The sequence below is a fragment of the Myotis nattereri genome (assembly GCF_964212035.1).
Source record: "Myotis nattereri genome assembly, chromosome: 6".
NCBI classification, from domain to species: Eukaryota; Metazoa; Chordata; class Mammalia; order Chiroptera; family Vespertilionidae; genus Myotis; species Myotis nattereri.
This window is the reverse complement of record NC_138081.1, coordinates 78,104,806-78,123,747: the sequence shown is the minus strand read 5'-3', so window position 1 is coordinate 78,123,747 and position 18,942 is coordinate 78,104,806. Positions and strand designations below refer to the sequence as shown.

Below are 18,942 nucleotides of genomic sequence, written 5' to 3'. Positions count from 1 at the left end.
ACTGCTTGCTAGGCACTGAGCTAGGCACTACAGATAACACTAGTAAACACAATCAAGAGTGCCCTTGGGGGGTGGGTGGGTGATGGGAAGGGATTAATCATAGAACTTATATGCATATATGCATAACCCTTGGACATAAGACAATAATTTGGTCAAGGCTTAGGGCAGGGGCAGGCTGGAGGGGGTTATTGGGGAGAATAAGGGGACATCAGTAGTATTTTCAACAATAAAGATTTAAAAAAAAAAAAGAGTTCCCACCCTTAAAGAAAGTACTCTGGCTTTGAGATTTAATCCACATAGAACAGTGGTTCTCAACCTATGGGTCGTGACCCCTTTGGGGGTCGAACAACCCTTTCACAGGGGTTGCCTAAGACTATCGGAAAACACATATACAATTACAATTGTTTTTGTGATTAATCACTGTGCTTTAATTATGTTCAATTTGTAACAATGAAATTGGGGGTCACCACAACATGAGGAACTGTATTAAAGGGTCGCGGCATTAGGAAGGTTGAGAACCACTGACCTAGAAGAAGCCACAGAGACCATTTGGAGGTTCATCTACCTAGAAAATTCATCTTCACTATAATATTTATATTTTTAACTGATCTTGTTAAACCATGTTAGCATTATTTGATTTTACTTACTATATGCTTGCTGTATTTTAGTCAGAAAAATTGTATTTATTGCATAGACAACATAAAGTCAACAATAATCAAAGTACATCAAACCAAATGTAGTATTCTTGGTCATTTTATTCAAAAAAATTGCCTTGCCCTAACTGGTTTGGCTCAGTGGATATAGCGCCAGCCTGCGGACTGAACGGTCCCAGGTTCGATTCCAGTCAAGGGCATGTACCTTGGTTGTGGGCACATTCCCAATCGGGGGTGTACAGAAGGCAGCTGATCGATATTTCTCTCTCATTGATGTTTCTAACTCTCTATCCCTCTCCCCTTCTCTCTGTAAAAAATAAGTAAAAAATATATTTTTAAAAAATTGCCTTTTAAGCAATATTCAAATTCATGTACATTAGTGTTAGCATAGCTAACATTTTGTTCTTAGTTTTCACTTAACACACAATAATTTTCACCCTTCCATTTTTAATAATCATTCTTTTGAGTTATTAAATAACATTATATTAAAATGGTTGACCATAATTTGTTTAATCAATCCAATGTAAAGATGAGGCTGTTTTCAGTTTTTATTATGAATAAAACTAGTGAATACCTGGTGACTTTTTGTAGGGGAATTTTACTTCTTAGGACAGTTAATTTTGGATAAAAGAGTTTAAACATATTTATAGTATTTAAAATGCAGTGACAGATTGCTTTCTAAAAGTGTTAGACATCTTGATATTATTGAAACGTGGGATTCGAGGTGCAGACTTCTCTTCTCATGGGTTCTTGTCCAGTGAAAATGAAGATTAAATTTGTGGACTAACAGATATCTTTTTTTGCTTCCCCCCCCCCCAATAACAGATATCTTTAATAAAAATGTGGAAGTTTATTGGAAGCATATACAAACTCCATCTGGGCAGGGGTGTCCCAAAAGGGGTCCCCTGGAGAGGGGCCCCCAAATGGGAAAAGCCTACTTTCTCTCTCTCTCTCTAATGGGGCAAAAATCTAAATAATCTGAAACTGTAAAATCTGAAATCTGCCAAGTCTCTTTGTCTCTGGGTTTATAAAGGCTGCAGCTCTTTGTCTGAATATGACCTTTTCTAATTGGACCCTTTCTAAATTTAGGGCCCCCTTGCTTTCCTCATTGTTCACTCTGCAAGGCCAAAGCCTACGTGGTGCCCCCCTCTTTCTTTCCCTTTATTTTGCAACATTCCTTTATCCTCTGAAAATATATTTCCTATTTCCCTAACCTGAATCATCATCACCAGCAACTAAATGAGGACACCATTTTTTGCACTGTATCCTTTCTGACAATGGGTACTAATGTTTAAATGCTTTGGTATTGATATGTATACAGTAATCCAAAATGCACATCTGTTGCTTAAGTTACATATTTTTTGAATTGTGAGAGTGAAGACTTTTCCATATGTTTGTTTACTCTTTCTATTTTCTTATAATGATTTGTGTTTTCATATTCTTGCTTAATTATTTAATAGGCCCTTAAACTTTTTCTTACTGATTTCTTTGTTTCCAGCATCACGTTTATAATATATATTGAAGCTATTTTCTGTTATGTATTGTGTCCTTTTACTTTTTGGGCTGTTTTTATGTATTCAGAAATGCAAAGTTTTTGTGTTGTTTTTATGTAGCTGAATCTATTGTCCCTTCCCTTTGTGTTTTACTATCCATCTTACCCATTTATCTGTTAGAATAAAAAGAAACATCGGAGTCTCCACTTCAGGAGAGTACTTAGCTAATTTGCTGCCCAGGTAGTGGGGAGAAAATGATTTTAAAGATGATTAGCCACAGTTCCACCTGGGAGAACAGAGGGAGGGCATGCGAGTCAGGCCAGTGTGGAGTCTTAGCAGGTCAGCATCAGTTAGACTGGTGACTTACATCAGGCTCCATGTCCAAGGTGAGCCTGAGCTGGAGTGGTCCTGGTCACCAGGGATATTTTCATGTATCTTAATTTTGATTATTATTTGTGTATGTGTATTTAAGGACATACTAGTAGTTGTTTTTATTTTTGTGTGTGTTATATTCATTGCTTCTATTTTAAAATCCTCCTCCTCTATCTGAGAATTAAAAAAAATAGATATGCCTATTTTCTAGAGTTTTTTTAAACTTTATGTTACTGGTAAAAATTTCAATGTATAGTATAGAGCAAAGATTAACTTTTTTTGAATAGTAAACTGATTGTATTACCATAGTTAACTGACCAGTGGTCCTTCTCATATACAGGGTGGGACAAATGTAGGTTTATAGTTGTGAGTACATGAAACAGAGTTTTTCTTGTATTATTTATTAATTATTGTATTATTTTCCATATGAAAAACTATAAACCAACTTTTGCCAAACCTGTATATTTATGATATTGTCTTTATCATAATAATCTTATTTTATTCTCTTTTTAAAATTGAGAATGTATTTTGTAACATTATATTCTTTAGAACGGAATAATGATCATCTGTTAATTCAGATACATTTTCCTCAATTAGAAAGCTGTCATATTAAAAATACACTTATTTTCTCAATTTTATATACTTTACAAAATGAATGGCTAATGCAGACTTAATTTTTAATCCATCAGTTGTTCAATGAAAGACTTCTCAGCAAACTAGTGGACTTAGTGTTTATTCATACTGTGTCTCCAAAGTTGTCCTCAGATATTTTTGAGGAGTCCTGAGTAGCTGTTTACATATCCCAAATTAACCATGATGTGATTTCCAAGATCATTATTTCTTTCAAAACGAGGACAATATTAATGAATTTTGTTAAAAATAATTCTACAGATTACCAGCTATCATGTAAATAAATCATAGGTTTTTTTTTAATAATTTCGCAAACAAATGGAAAAGGTAACTATTTCATTTTTCTCTTTTGTTTCCATCTTGTTGCTTTAGATAGTCCATTTTTAATCGAAGGAAGCTGCTTCTACTTGGGGTGGCAGGAGACGTGAGAAAACCCCATGGAAGACTCCCAGGACTTAAATGAACAATCAGTAAGTCTTAATTCAATCTCAAGTTTGCTGAAGAAAGTTGAGGTATGACTATTCAAAATCATACTGAAAGGAATATATTGTAAAAAGCAAGTTTTTAAAACATATTTCTAGTTGATTTTTGAATCCTCTTTTAAGATCGTAAAACACACCTTTGGGAATGTATTGTGTTCGTGCTTACGATTGTGGTCTCCCTTGACTGTCTACTTACTTGTTAAGCCACTGCCAGAAAGACCAGGAAATTGAAATCATGCTAAATATTTTAGACAGTATAAAGAATTTCATACATTTCTGTTATTAGTTTTATTCCAAATGTGCTCAGATAGTGCATCTGTTGTTGAATGTTAGACGTATAAAAAGAGAAAGTATTTTACTAGCATGCCTATTGTTCATTTCAAGGATGGCAACCATAGTCCTCAAGGGTTTCCTATTTTGCTAAGCTCTTTGCAGAGTGAAGAGTGTGCAAGATTGCTGGCAATCATTCTAAGATTCTGATTTTTTAGAAAAGATATATATGGTATTTTCTCCTAATTCATTAGTAGTGTCTCCATGAGACTAGTTCTTTACTGTGTGGAACTGGAGCCAATGGGAGGTCTTTCCACATACTCCCACACTACTGCCAACTGTGGTCCATGCTGTTCTGTTCACAGACAACTAGTGATGTCACAAGTAAGGAGACAGGTGTACCTACCAAGTGTGTGTTACGCTGATTGATGCCTTTTTTTTTATTGCTTATGTGATTATGATTTGATCTGAGAGTCTAATGTTTCTATCAGGCAACAGAGGGCAGTGTGTTTGTGTATAATAATGTGGTTTTAGAAAAGATTTCTTTGATGAGTTCAGTTTTAAAATACAGAGGTATATGTGTTCTGAAGTATACATGCCATTCCAAGATAATTTAATTTTTCCATTATTTCATTTAAAAGAAATGATAATTGAGTCCTCACATACACACAGGAGCATTGTTTAATTTCATCATAAATTATTATTAAATTTCACATAGAATCAAAATGTAAGAAAAATTATAAAATCATAAAACTATAAACAATCTGTCAAGTGGTAGAGATATTATTCTTCCAAATTGCCTGACCTTTTACAAATGGCAGTTGGGAGACTGGGGTTTCAAAGTAGTTATTTTTTTTTTTAATTCTGGTTATTCATGGCATGGATGATAGCAGGATGATATGCCACCCACGCTGTCGCATGTTTACGGATCCTCTGGTGTCAGCATCTGTGTCACCATGTATGTGCCTGAGTGAATAATGATGTCCTCTTAATGGTGATGCTTCATGAGAGGGCTGCTGTTGATTTGTACTTTGTTCTGACAAACTGAGGGTTACATAAGAGTGTGTGTGTGTGAGGGGGGAGGGCTGGTGGTGGTGTTAGATTGACCAACTGTCCCAGGTTTCCAGAGACCCAGGGGTTTCCGAGGACATGGAACTTTCAGAGCTAAAGCAGGTAGAGTCTGGGATGGTTGATCCTGCTAATCACCCTAGGGTGTATGTGCACTCAAGAACGAATTTTTGTTTTTAATACAGTGGCGGTTAAAGATAATAAGTTTTATGTTTAACATTGGAGTGAGGTTATTACCCAAAGTGCTTCATACAACCTTTTGCAAAATGAATCCCAGTACTTTAGACCAAATACTCGTTTCCTCTTAGTGATATTTTAGAGTCCTGAGCTCAGTATTTTTAAAAAAATTAAATGCCCTGCCAGTGGTTGAGCATCAGCCTATGAACCAGGAGGTCACGGTCCATTCCCGGTTGGGCCTATGCCAAGGTTGCGGCTCGATCCCTTGTGTGGGACATTCAGGAAGTTGATGATTATTCTCTCACATCATTGATGTTTCTATCTCTCTCTCCCTCTCCCTTTCTCTTTGAAGTTAATAAAAATATATTTTTTTAAAAAATTAAGTTTCTGCTGTTGCTAATGTGCAGCCAGGTTTGAGAACCAGAAATCTAGGGTGTCCTTATGGTTTCTCTGCTTGAACCCAGCTGCTGAATTTGTGGTGAGAATGGAAAAGATAATAAGAGAAGAAAAGATGATCCTCACTGTCTCTTTCTCTTCTCCTTTCTGACAGTGAACTCTTCACTTGAGGGTTATTGAAGCTGCTGATCTGTGCAGTGGTTTGTTAGGCCATCAAGCATCAGTGCTTCTGGTTTAAACCACAGGGAGCTTAACGTTTGTGTCAAGTGTTAATGGATTAATGATTCTAATTTATAAACATCGAAAATCCTTCCTCCTTCAACATCCTTAGACATAGAAGACCATAGGCCAATCTTTTGATCTTGCACATGTGCGAAGGGATGCTTGGGACTGTTAAGTGACTTCCCCATGTTGGCATGGCTGGTGAGCATCAGAGTTGGGACTTCACGCAGGTCTTCTGACTCCAAGTCCAAAGCTCTCTTCATAACGTCAACATGACTTATCACTTTTGAGTTTTCTTATCTTGACATTCATCACTATCGAAATGTCAAAGAAGTCAGAATTAATCTCCTTTACATTGAAATGATTTCTATTTGAATGAAATATTTAAATTACTTTAAATCTTGCATTGTATATTAATGTCTCAAAACTTTTTGAAAAAAGATACTTAGTATTTATTAAGATGTAAAACAAATAGGGTAGAATTAAAAGAAAGTGCATAATAAGATGAAAGGGAATTCACTTAGATTATAGTTATTTTACTTAAAGAAGAATTCTTTCTCTAGGCATTGGCCTAATAATTGGTGTCATTTATTGTGCAAATACAGTCCATCCAGCATTTTCCATATAGTCTCTCCAGTCCTTACTATGTCTTTGCAATGTGATTGCTATAGTCACCATTTTACAGTAAAAGAGCTGTGCATAGAGAGCAGCCCGGTCAAACAATAGTTAACTGGCAGAGATTAGAATTGAACCCACTTTTATCTGGTCCTAAAATCTATAATAGAGTTTTTATGATACAACATAGTATAGTGGTTTAGAGATTGAACTCTGAAATCAAACATCCCTGACACTTGGCAATCTTTGGGGAATTAATTAAACTTTTCTTCATCTGTGGAGTGGGGAGGTTAACAGAAAGAAATTATATGGAAAATTTAGCACATGCTTCACGTAGAGTAGCAACTCAATAAATGTTAGCTATTGTTACAGTTAACCTGACGAATTCAGGCAGTCTTTAATAAGTATGCATTCATTCTTACATATGCAGCTACCTTCTGGCACATCCCTGCCTGCAAGTACGTAAATCTATAAGCTCAGTAGATAAAAACTGAACTCACTAGCTCTCTTTTTCAATTTTTCTCCATTTCTCCTCTGTTTTATTACTTCTGTGGGTGGCATCATCAGCCACTGACTAGGTTAAGTCAGAAAACAAGTAGTCATCCTTTTCTCCATCCCCATCTCAAAGTCCAGCCCATTTTTAATTTTTAATCTTTCAGAGCTATTGTTTTTGCTTCAGCTCCTTATTTTGGATCTTTATTTTACCTCTTGAATATCTTTAAATTAGTTCTAGAGTGGTCTTTCTAAAATACATACCTGATTATATCACTGTTCTACTTAATATTCTTCCCAGGCCCTTTCTCGCCCTCAAGAGAAGGTCCCGAGTGTAGTAAAGCACACAGACTTAATTGCTTACCTGAAACTCACCAGTGTTATTTCTGGCTTCTTTTGGTTCCCTGAATCTCTCAGGGTCTCTGAGGTTTTTATGCCTTTGCTAATGCCTCTTTCCAGATGGGCCCCTTCCCCACCAGGGTAATTTGTAAATCTTGAAGACTCAATATGGGTTTCACTCCCTCTGAGCAAGCCACTCTGACAGCCTCCTTCTTTCCCATGCTCTTAGCCTCTGCAATATACTTCCATATCTTTGGGCATTTACCTCTATCCCAGGACGTACCCACAGAACTAAAGTCTTACCTGTTTATTTGCTTCTGTATTAAATTATAAACTAATTAAGAGTAATAGCAGGTCTTGTTCACCTTGTAGACTTATTCAATAAATCTTTTCTTCAAAAGCTTTTATATACTGTTAGTAAGGCATGCTAATGAATAGCCTGGCAAATTTTATATAGCCAAAATGTTATTGTAAGTATGGATTTCTGAGTTATGAATTCACATTTCACTTACATTTTTAAAAATTGCATAAAATATGTAATATTAGTTTAACAGTATGTGATCAAAACAAAGTTGGGTCCTTAAACATTGTATTCTGCATTTTATATGTATCTTATTTTACAACCTGGATTAGAGATTCTAGGGAATTTTAAGAGGTGAGCAATTAACTAAGATTTAACTTTTATGTTTGCCTGAAATTTTGTATTGGGACTTCATAATTACTTAGAAGCAGTTTAAGTTATATCTGATTATAGCTTACTACAGTTTTTAACTACAAGTTGCTCTTATTAATTGAAATAAATATGAATCAAATTATACATAGCAGTATCTATATTAATAACCAGAAGATCCTTTGATACTGTGAAATATTTATTAAAATAAGGACTGAGTAATATTTGTTGTTTTTATAGCTTCTATAAGAATTCTTACACATCAAGATATTTTAAAGTTCTATTTTGGTGGTGTTGAATATGCCCCCAAATTTTTTCAGGTCTGATTCATTCATATCTAAGTGAAAGAGGGAGTCTGGCCTCAATTTATCATCAAGGAGGAAGGTTTGGAAAAAAAAGTATCTTTTGTAAATTTTAGGAACTATGTATTATGCCATAAAACATTTGTTGCTACCAAGTAAAACAAGGTAAAATGAATAAGTTGCAGTGTACAGTAAGTACTTTCCCTAATATTAAATACTAAGAGCCTGATTATTCCTACATAGGTCAATATTGGTACTGAATCAGTTAACTTAAATTATTGATGACATGTTTTAGTTAGTGAGGTCTAAATTCATTCACATCTATTGGATCCAGGTTATATTTTTTCAGAAATACATTTAGAAATTCATATGTATTTATAGATATTAATAGTATTTATGTTCTTGCATAAAACCTAATAACAATCATGCATATTAAAATTCTCAAGTTAGTTTAATTAATTAATCTTTCTGCCTCTGTATTTCTCCCTTAGAATTCCAAATGGCTTCAAATTATTACTCTATACCATATATAATACTATATATAGAGAGATTCTATAGTATCATCTTTGACTATAGCCATGAACCCATTTTTAAAATCTGTGCTGCTGTCTGAGCCATTTAGGCAGGTTTCTAGCTATTGTTTGAATCAAATGCATCATCCAACTTATCATTGAGATGTAGAGCTTCAGAATCATCAGTTTCTCTCAGTGTTTCAACACTATGCTAGAAAACATTTTGATTAGTTTGTTTAAATCATTTTTTTCATTTTTGATCAAAATCATGAAATGCTATTCTTCCATTGCTTTTTTCTTAGGTACTCTAAATCAATTTGAGCAGCATGCATACTTTTATTTTTATTTTTTTGTTGTTAAAATATAATCAAAATCAGACTTTTTTTTTGAGGCTCAAAATCTGTTGGAAGAATCTGTCCTTTAAATTAGCCAAAATAATCATGTTTACAACATGTATTTTTTACACCATGCAAATGGACAACATACTTGAGAGTGCAATCGGATTCTGCTTAAAGCTAACATTATTTTCATAACTGTAACTCAATGGCCAATTACAGTTTTACTTTACAGTTGTATAATGGAATACCTACACTGTGAAATTACAAAGTAGATACATTAAATATATTTTAATTTTTATTAGTCATTAAGATTTATTCTTTTTTTAAATATTTTTTAACTCTGAATTTTTATATTTTTCATGATTTTGTAAGGATTCATAAGAAAATTCCATTAATTATTATCTCCTATGATTTTCTCAAATTGCAATTTAATTTATTACAATGTTTTCAAAAAATTTGGAAAACATATATATAGAGAGGGAGAACCCCAGATTGTACAGAATATGGCTTGTTATCACGTACCATTTTCTAGAATGTAAATATTGGCCTTTTCTTCTGTCAGCTCTAATCAGTTGGTAGCAGCTGCCTGTGTTGAGAAGGGACCTAAAGCCGCCTGTGGCTCACTGAAAAATAACATATCTATTTAGTGCCATGGACTTGGTAAGGAGGAGGGTAGCACCGGAGCCCCATACCTGCTGACCCTGGGCTTTGGCAGCAGCTTGGAGCACTCTGTTTGAATAGTATAGATGTAAATAAGAGCTGTGAAATCTTTGGGTGCCAAAAGTCTTTCATCTAAATTTACAACTTACATGTGGTATATTAATTGTCCAGTAACTCTCCCTTATCCATTAAAATGAAAACAACTGTTTATGATAGAAATGTCATTTGTTTATTTCATGATTTTATAATCTTTCTTGAATTATAATTCACTTTTTATTTCTTAATTTTTTATTTTCCAATTACAGTTTCCATTCAATATTATTATTATTATTTTAATTAAATTTTATTGGGGTGACATTAGTCAACATGAACATATAGGTTTCATGTGTGGATTACTAACACTGAAAATCTGTATATAGGACCATGTACCCACCACCCAAAGTCAAATCTCCTCCTGTCCCTCATATTAGGTGGGGGGAAAAGGGGTCAATATTATTTTGTATTAGTTTCAGGTGCACAGCATATGGTTAGGCATATACTTTACAGTGTTCCCCCTGATATTTCCAGTACTCATCTGGCACCATACATAGTTATTACAATATTGTTGACTAAATTCCCTATGTTGTACTTAACATTCCCGTGACTACTTTGTAACTACCAATCTGTATTTCTCAGTCCCTTCACAGTTTTCACCCAGTCTCTCAACCCACCTTATAATCTTTGAGAAATGGGAAAAAATGAAAGTAATATAACTTTTGCTATAAGCAGTGATGGGAAATGCCTGGCCTGCGGATCATATAAGGCTCATGAAATCATTTTGTTTGACCCTGCCAAGGCATTAAGGGTGAGTTAATTAAATGTTTGACAAAATATAGCAGGCTAATTCTTAAGTTGATTATTTTGTATGGCCCGCAAATGATGTTATAAATATCTGAATGGCCCTTGGCAGAAAAAAGGGTTCCCCACCACTGCTATAAGGTATAGAGCAAGTAGAAATGTTCACTGATATAAAGAGTAACGTTCATTTGAACTCATTTTACTTATTAGCCACCACTGTTTTATTATATAACGTATACCACTTAAAGTTGCATTCATGGATAGGCACCAGTCACCACCAACTGCTGCTTTATGGGATTCATCTCATGGACCCTTACAGCAGCCCTGTGTGGCAGGCTCTGTCATAAGCCCAGTCCAAAGAGAGCATGCTGAAGCTGAGCTTAGAGATCTTATTCAAGGTTGTGGTAGCTAGAAAGCTGGGCTGATGGAATGCAAGCTCACATCGTCGTATTCCAGAATCCATGCTGCTGAACACAGCATTTTATCTGCTTTGATCTACTTATATGGTTTTCAGACCCTTCGGTACATTTGGTGTTTTAAAAGAATCTATTAAAACTGCCCTTGATCTCAACTTATTTAAACAAAGAGCAAAGGTTTGAAATATCATGGGTAAAAAATGTTAAGTTATTCCCCCATGAATACAAACCAACTGTGCAATCATCATTAGTAAATATTTTGAACAGGCAGTTATAAGATAGCAGAATATGTGAAAGTAGAGTGAAAATTCAACAAATCAATTAAATATTTAAAGATTCCTCACTCTTTGTCAGGAACTCTGCTAAACTAACGATTAAAATATAAAGTACAATTCCTGTCCTCCCCAAAATTTCAGTTTAGCATAAGATTGTAAAATGTTATGTCAAGTTCTAAAGTTATTTTTAAATGAGATTTGGACAGTGGATATTCAGTGAATAATGGTGGAGAACAGCTATATTTGAAGCATGGTTTTAGGTGTTGGAAATGCTTGATGGACAAAATGGAGGCATTGTTATTCTAATGGAGCTTATATGTAGTGGAGAGAGAACAGTAATAAATACAGTATGCTGGACAGTACTAAGTGCAAGGAGAAAAATGAAGCAAGCAGGGAGGAGGATAAGAAGTTCTGGGGTCAAGCTGAGTGGGTGGGGAAAGCTACAGTTTTTGGAGAGTAATCAGGGGGATCTTACTGAGAAGGTGGCATTTGTGCAAAGATTTGAAGATGAAGGAACAAGTCCGTGAATATGGGGGTGGGGGAAATTTGCTTTAGAATGAATAGCAAAAACTGAGGTGGTGGCAAGCCAGTGGCACGTATGTTCAAGGAACAGAAAAGAGACCAGCGCTGGTGGCGGCAGTGGAGAAAACGGGGCAGGGATAGGAAGTTACCAGGATGTAGAGATGGAGGAGTATGGACTGTGTAGGGTGTTCTAGGCATTATAAAGGCTTGAGCTTTTCTCTGAGTGGCATGTGAAGCAATGGAAGAGCTTAGGGATGGCATGATGTAACTTAAGTTTCTAAAAGAGCACCCATCTGCAAGGAAAATAGTTGGTATGATGACAGGAGTAGAAACCGGGCTATTGTCAGTATCCAGATGTGCAAAGGACAAGATAGCAGTGGACGTGCTGAGGATTGGATGTGAATTGTGAAACAGGGGAGTCAAAGATGACTTCAAGGTTTGTGTCCTGAGCAATGGGAAGAAGGTGATTGACTTTGACTGAGATGGGATGACTTAGAAGGAACAGATTGAGGGTGGAGATGAGGAGTTCAGTTTTAGACACGGTGGCAGAGACGTTCCGCGTTTTCACCAATTCCATCTCATACAACTTTTTTTCTGCTGCACTAAGGAGTACACTCCCTAGCCTCCTTCTTTTAATCAGGACCATTAACTAGTTCTGGCACATACAATGCAAGGGAGAGGTTGTGCACACCAGTTCCAGGCTGAGGCAGTGGGAAGAAGCCTCTCCATGATCCTTTGGGCTCTGTGTTCTCCTAGTGTGAAGAACGAGGAGGAAGCCTCAGGCTAAGATGGCAGAGAGACTGAAGAAGGCAGGATTCCTGAGGCACTGCATGGAGGACAGAGTCCCAAGAGAGTATGAAGCTACTGAGTTAACAGAGACATATTAAATTTTACCTGATATGAGGCAAATGTGTGGAAACGTTGGGCAGTCAGTTAGATGTAACCATTTGGAACTCAGGAGAAAAGGTTGGACTTAAAATATAAATTTGGGAAGCTTCAGGGTATCCATGGTACTTAAAGGAATATTATCGGTTGAGATCACAAAGAGAGTAAGTCTAGAATAGAGATCATAGTCTATGACTTCCCCTTTGATGTGCCTTCTCCCAAATTTTCCAACAATCACATTGTATATGGATTACTGGTTACTGGGCTCACCTCTCTCAGGGCAGCAGGAGCCAGCATACAGCTGATTAAGTATTGAGATGCCATTGATTTCTTTGCCTTTTTCATCAAAAGTAACAAGAAGCCATGGATATTTTGAAGAAAATAGTCAACAAGTATTTATTATTTTCTCATTGTTGTGTTTGTAGATATGATGTTCCTAGCATTCCAACTTAAGAATTGACCTACATCAGGGTTTCTCAGCTTCAGCATTATTGACTTTCGGGACCTGATAATTCTTTATAGTGGGGGGGCTGGCCTGTGCATTTTAAGACATTTTAGAAGCATTTCTGGTATCTATCCACTAGATGTCAGTAACACCTACTTACCTCCCCCACTCTCTTGTTACAATTAAAAATGTCTTCTGGAGGGAGGTAAGAATCACTCATCTGTATTAATATCTGCTTTCAACACATTTTTTATTTAGATATTTATTCTCAGCAAAATATCTGAGGAGGTTTACCTGAACATTTAATTAAATTATTGAGAAAATTTGGATGAATAGACAAACACATGGTAATACAGAATTTAAGCAAGAAAGCAACATAACATTGCCAGGTTAACCATACAGAATAATAAGCACTATGCTATCAGCGGGGGAAGTCTGTTCAAGAAAGTCAAGAAAGGAATTACTAGATAGGCTAGGTCATTCCTTAACTAGGTCTTGAAAGAGGGGGTGACATTGTATGGACCTGACAGGACCCAACCTGGCCCGGTGAATAGCAGGAATGGAGACTCACAAGTACAAAATATAATGCAGGAAGGCCCACCCAGGAACAGTGGATGGATCAGAATACTGAATCAGAAGCTCTGAGGGGATGAAGATAGAGCGGTAGGAAATCTCGTTGAAAAGTTCTGAGACCAGACTGGAAAGAGCTTCGAAGTAGAAGGAGGAAGAAGGATCAGGAGAGACAGAGAAGAGAGAGTAAGGGAAGCAAAGAGAATATCAGGATAATAATGTTCAGAGCCAATGGCCAAGATAACTTCCAGGAGGCATTAGTCATCACTGTCTGACTTCTCAAGAGGACAAACAGAATGGGAACTGAGCGAAAGGCTGTTTCATTTGTTGATTAGAAGAAGGTCTTCGGTGGCACTTCGGTCTACAGCCCCATTGGAGTTGTGGCATGAAGAGGCATCTCAGGGGCTCACTGTAGAAAAGATGATGAGGAAGTGAGAGGCAGCTGGTGCGATTGAAGACGATAAACAGAACAGTAACTGAAAGGAGCACCTTTTCAAACAAGAGGAGGCTTGAGTGTGGTGGTTGACAGCGGAGAAGATTCAGGTGGAGAATAGAGTCAGGTTGTTGCAGAAGGGATGTTGGGGCCCAGTGGAGGTCCGCATAAAGAAGATAACCCTCTGACACTGAAAATGTTAGAGAATGCATGCATCCTTGCATAGTCCAGGGTGCCCTCCCCTGATGGCATTTGTTCTCTTGGTAACATGGGAAGGAAGGACATTTGTTCACGCAAGGTCAGGAAGCAGGTTGGCACATGGTAGGATTAAGGATCTAAGTAGGATAAAGATTAACAATGGCCATTATTTTTTCAAATGGCAGGTGAGCTCCTAGAACTCAATATAGATTATTAAGAGACATTTTCAGTTTTTCTTTAGCAAAGTGGGTTGCATTGACTAGGACTTAAGTCTCTCTGTTAGCATTGAAAGTTTATTTTATTTTTTTTTTGCATAGAAACCATTAAGAAGAGACAAGAGAAAAATAAACACTTTGTGGTTAATGAAAATGCCTCTCATCTTTGGAAGAAACTGCTTGCTCTGTTTTCTTTGGATATCATTATATCCAACAAAAAGAAGAGCCTTATTTATTTAGACGTGATTGGGTCAAATTTAACAACAGTGTCAGACTGAAAAAGCACTCTCGAAGTATGTGGAATCCTATCATTTCATATCTTCTTGGATTAAGAATGGATTTCTCTGCTCAGATTCCTTTAGGATGCGAATACCCTTGTAAGGGTTAATATGTTAAGGAGTTCATGTTAACGCTCTTGGCAGGAATCAGGATGGCAGGGTGAAGAAAGTTTGCAAAAAAGCAAATGAAAGTTTAAAAAGAAAGGCAAACATTGACTGCTTACTTTGCTTAGCTTTCATTATTTTGCCCAAATTGCTGTGGATGACACATGTAAAGAGGGAATTATAACTAGATTGTGAGCTCCATCTGCTCACAACTGACACATACCAGTAGTCCTCACTTGGGCTTTCTAAGTGCTTTATGTATGTAACTCATTTAATTCTCACACAGTTTGATGAGGTGGGCACTATTTATTATCCCTTCATTTATCGGCGAGGGGTCACTCAGCTAGTGGTGGGCAAGCAGGATTTATATATGTATATATTGATTTTTAGAGAGAGGAAAGGAGAAGGAGAGAGTGAGAGAAACATCTATGTGAGAGCAAAACATCAATTGGCTGCCTCCTGCACGCTTCCTAACTAGGGTGGAGCCTCCAACCTGTGCTTAGGCCCTGACCCATAATCGAACTGGCAACCTTTCGGTGATTGGGACAATGCCCACCCAGCTGAGCCACACAGACCAGGGCAGTGGGTGAGCAGGATTTTAATCCAGGTACTCTGGCTCCTGAGCTGACAATATTAATTGCCAGGGGAATCTGCTGGGAAAATACCCTATTTATTTTTTCATTCCTGACTCATGCCTGCAAACAAAAAATCTTGAAATGTTTTGAATTTTCATATATATGAAGAAAACAAATTGCATCTGTGTCTATTTTTTTCTATGATCGTTTTCTTTAATTTGCAGATATATCACATCAGTATGGTGTGAAAGGGGTGGACTGAGGGCTATAAAATAGATGGTTTTCAATTACTGATTGAAAAGGGGGCTTAGGTAGAAATAGGAGCTTGAGCTGGTTTTTCCACCCCAGGATTTTTAGGAAGAGAAGGGCACACTTACATTTCTTTTACCGTAAATGTCTTGCCCACTTTACGTCCTTTTCATGTTGTCGTGCTTGATATAAAGGCCTGGAGGACTTTTTTATAGGTGATTGGGACTTTTAGAGATGACCTTATTCAAATTCTTTATTTTAGAGATGCAAAAAATCAAGGCTGAGACAGCTTATGTTCCTTCTCAGGCTAAGTCTAGCACAACACAGGGTGTTTTGAAATGAGACTTTTTGGTTTGCTTCAACCTGCACATTAAAACTTGAATTTTTTTCTATACAGGGTTTTAACATCTGAAAATTAAAATCAGCCCCTGGAAACTTGGTTAAGTTATTGCTTCATTTGGGGATTGATGAGACAATTTTATTTGAGCTTCCACTAAAGTTGCTGGTAGATCGGGCTCATTTAAGAAAAGCTAACACAAAGGTGTGAAACACTTTATTTTACATGTTTGTTTTTCTCTCAGTTATTATTTACTGCTCAATCAGCATTAACAGAAGAAAAATAATTTGGCTGCTAAGTTACTCTGGTATAGGATTTCAAAGGGCCTTATTAGAGAGGGATGTAATTTCATCCTCTGGGCCTTTTATATAACAGAGTGCATATTTGGGTTACCTTATTTTGACCCGGAATTAAACAATAGATTAGAGATGTGCACAGGAAGTTAAAGTATGCAGCAAAGATTAAAAAGTATATTATGGTTGTTTTTTCAAACTGCTCAGGCTGTCTTTATACTTAATAACTTTATTTTTGCTAACTCTTATCTGAATAGCCCCTGCCTCGAAGTTTTCTGTTTATTTCACAAATTTTATAAAATCTAGATATTTGGTAACTACTATATGTAATTAGTGGTTTTTAAATGCATAACTTTGACAAATTGATACACATTAATGGTATTGTATACTGTTTAACGACATAATTTAGTTATGAGGTTCAGTAATAAAAAACAGTAGATGTCACAGATCATAACAATACTTCACATATTAAATATTAAGGGAAGTAAGCTTGAAAGTCTGTAAGTTCAAAGTAAAAAGCTTTTATGACTTCAGTTTTGAGAGCATTTTCATAAGGTGAAAGAGACACATAATGTCAGGGTACTGCTAACTCTAGCTTCTAGCAGTGCGTTGTATCCTTCATGAGACTCTTAAAGGGAGTCATCTCTGTTCCTTCACCCCAGGACTGACTGCTCCCCCTTCTTCAGTACCCTGTGATTTGCATGATCATATCCTCACTGATTCACATTTGGGGTGATTGTTTCCATCCTCACTCTGAGACTGTGGAATTCTTATTTTGTTTCCATGAAGTAAAGTTTGCATTGGCTGGGGTCCCGGTTAGACTGATGCTTTTTCCTCATTTTGTTTGTTTGTTTAATAATCTTAGATTTTGAAAGTCATTCAAAATTAAAGGACTTGCATATTATCCTGGGAAGATAATTTGTGATGGAAACCCTTTGTGAATAATCACAAGAGGCATTTAAATGTTTGTTAAGTAACTTGTTATCGACGGTTGGATAAGAGGTTGTTCCGAGTGCTCTTCTGCCGAGCATTTATATGGCGCTTACTGTAATGGTATCTGCTTACTTTTTGGATGATTCAGACACATTCCATTGTGCACTAGTTTCTCCACAGCAGTAAATCAGGAATCATCAATGATAATTTTAGCTTATGCATAATTATATTTTAGAATGCTGAATGAATGTGCTAATGTACAAGTGAATAAATTTTACATTGAATGTTTCTGATCGAATAGTTTTAAGATTTTAATGGTAAACTAATTTCCCCTCTTAGTTTGTCACTATTTCTTATACTAGGAATTGTATGTATAGTATTTTAATATTTGAGCCCTTAATGCCAAGCTTGAGATTTAAGGAAATTAATTGAAGGCCTTCAGGATATTGGTGTTTGTTGCATGAATTGACTGTTGATGTTGAGATCTTAAGGCTCGAAGTTACTTTGTGTTTGATTCTATTCGGTTAAGTACACAAGGAATTGGCAGGGGTGAGGGGATGTGCTCCTAGTGCCTGGCTTTCTCTGTCTTTGGGACAAATAACAGATTTGGGAATTGATAGAAAAGGACAAATTTTGTTTTATAATTTTTATCAGACTTTATTAAACAATATCTTTTGACATTTGGATGTATAGGAAAAAGCTCCCAGAAATTTATGTATGTTTATTTACATGGTTTTGCTATTTTTCTAAATGTCCTTTTGGCAAAGTCTTTGCATGTTTAAGCTTGGAGGCTGCAGATACCAGTCAGTCCATCTCTTATCATTTCATAGATGTAATCAGAGTGAACTAAGGGCCAGGGAGATTAAAGAGGCTGTTCAGGTGGGCAGTAGAGTCAGGATTCAAGCTTGGATTTTTAAGACTCAAATTGTATCCTTTACAATCTCAGCATGCTTGGTTTTCTTCATGTCCCAGTGCTTTCAACAATTCCATTTGTTGAAGTTTTGAGTCCAGGGGACCTGTCATTGTTGGATTTTTTGAAATCATACAGGGTATAAACCATTACTGAAAATTTCAGAGAGATTTGAATCCCCGCCATATCCAATTGCCAGTATTCCACAGCACAGTGAAAATTCTTAGCCAAGATTTCTCATCCTTGATGAAATAACCCGAGGCTTCTTACACTGAACCCAACCTTAGTGCCCTGGGGCACAGAAAGAGTGTCAATTAATTTTAATTGATTGTGAGGAAAATGTCATTAGTAAAAATGATCTAAAGAAATTATATAAGCATTGCAAAGAAAGTTCCTATTTCATATTCTGTATTGTCCACATCAAGAGCTGTTTTATTAGTCATGTTTTCCTTTCCGTTTTTGTATCTTTGAGACTTGGAAGTCATCATGAGCTCAGTGGCAGCAGTGGCTTTCACACCCTGGATTCTGGTACACTTCGCAAATGCCCACACCTATGCCATACCCTCTCTCTCTCTCTCCTTTAATGTGACTTAGACTATTTATCCCTTATTTTAAAGCAGATTGTATTATAAGCTACCAGAAATTCTTTTTTTTTCTTTTCTTTTAAAAATGAGGGGGTCTCTATGAAAATTTAATATTAATATTCTGCTTCTTTTCTACAATATGGAAGATTGGAGATTGAGTCCATATAAAACACTGTTCAGGGTTTCTATTT

General features: G+C 36.3%; 1 protein-coding gene across 1 annotated transcript in view; it reads left to right on the top strand.

The window, feature by feature from the left end:
- The window catches only part of EYA4 (EYA transcriptional coactivator and phosphatase 4), a 229,118-nt gene that overhangs the window by 27,379 nt on the left and 182,797 nt on the right, over positions 1–18,942 (top strand). The window contains exon 2 of the mRNA XM_081093969.1: positions 3,521–3,618. Coding sequence (XP_080950095.1) covers positions 3,586–3,618 — 33 coding nt within the window. The 5' untranslated portion in view covers positions 3,521–3,585. The remainder of the gene's footprint in view (positions 1–3,520; positions 3,619–18,942) is intronic.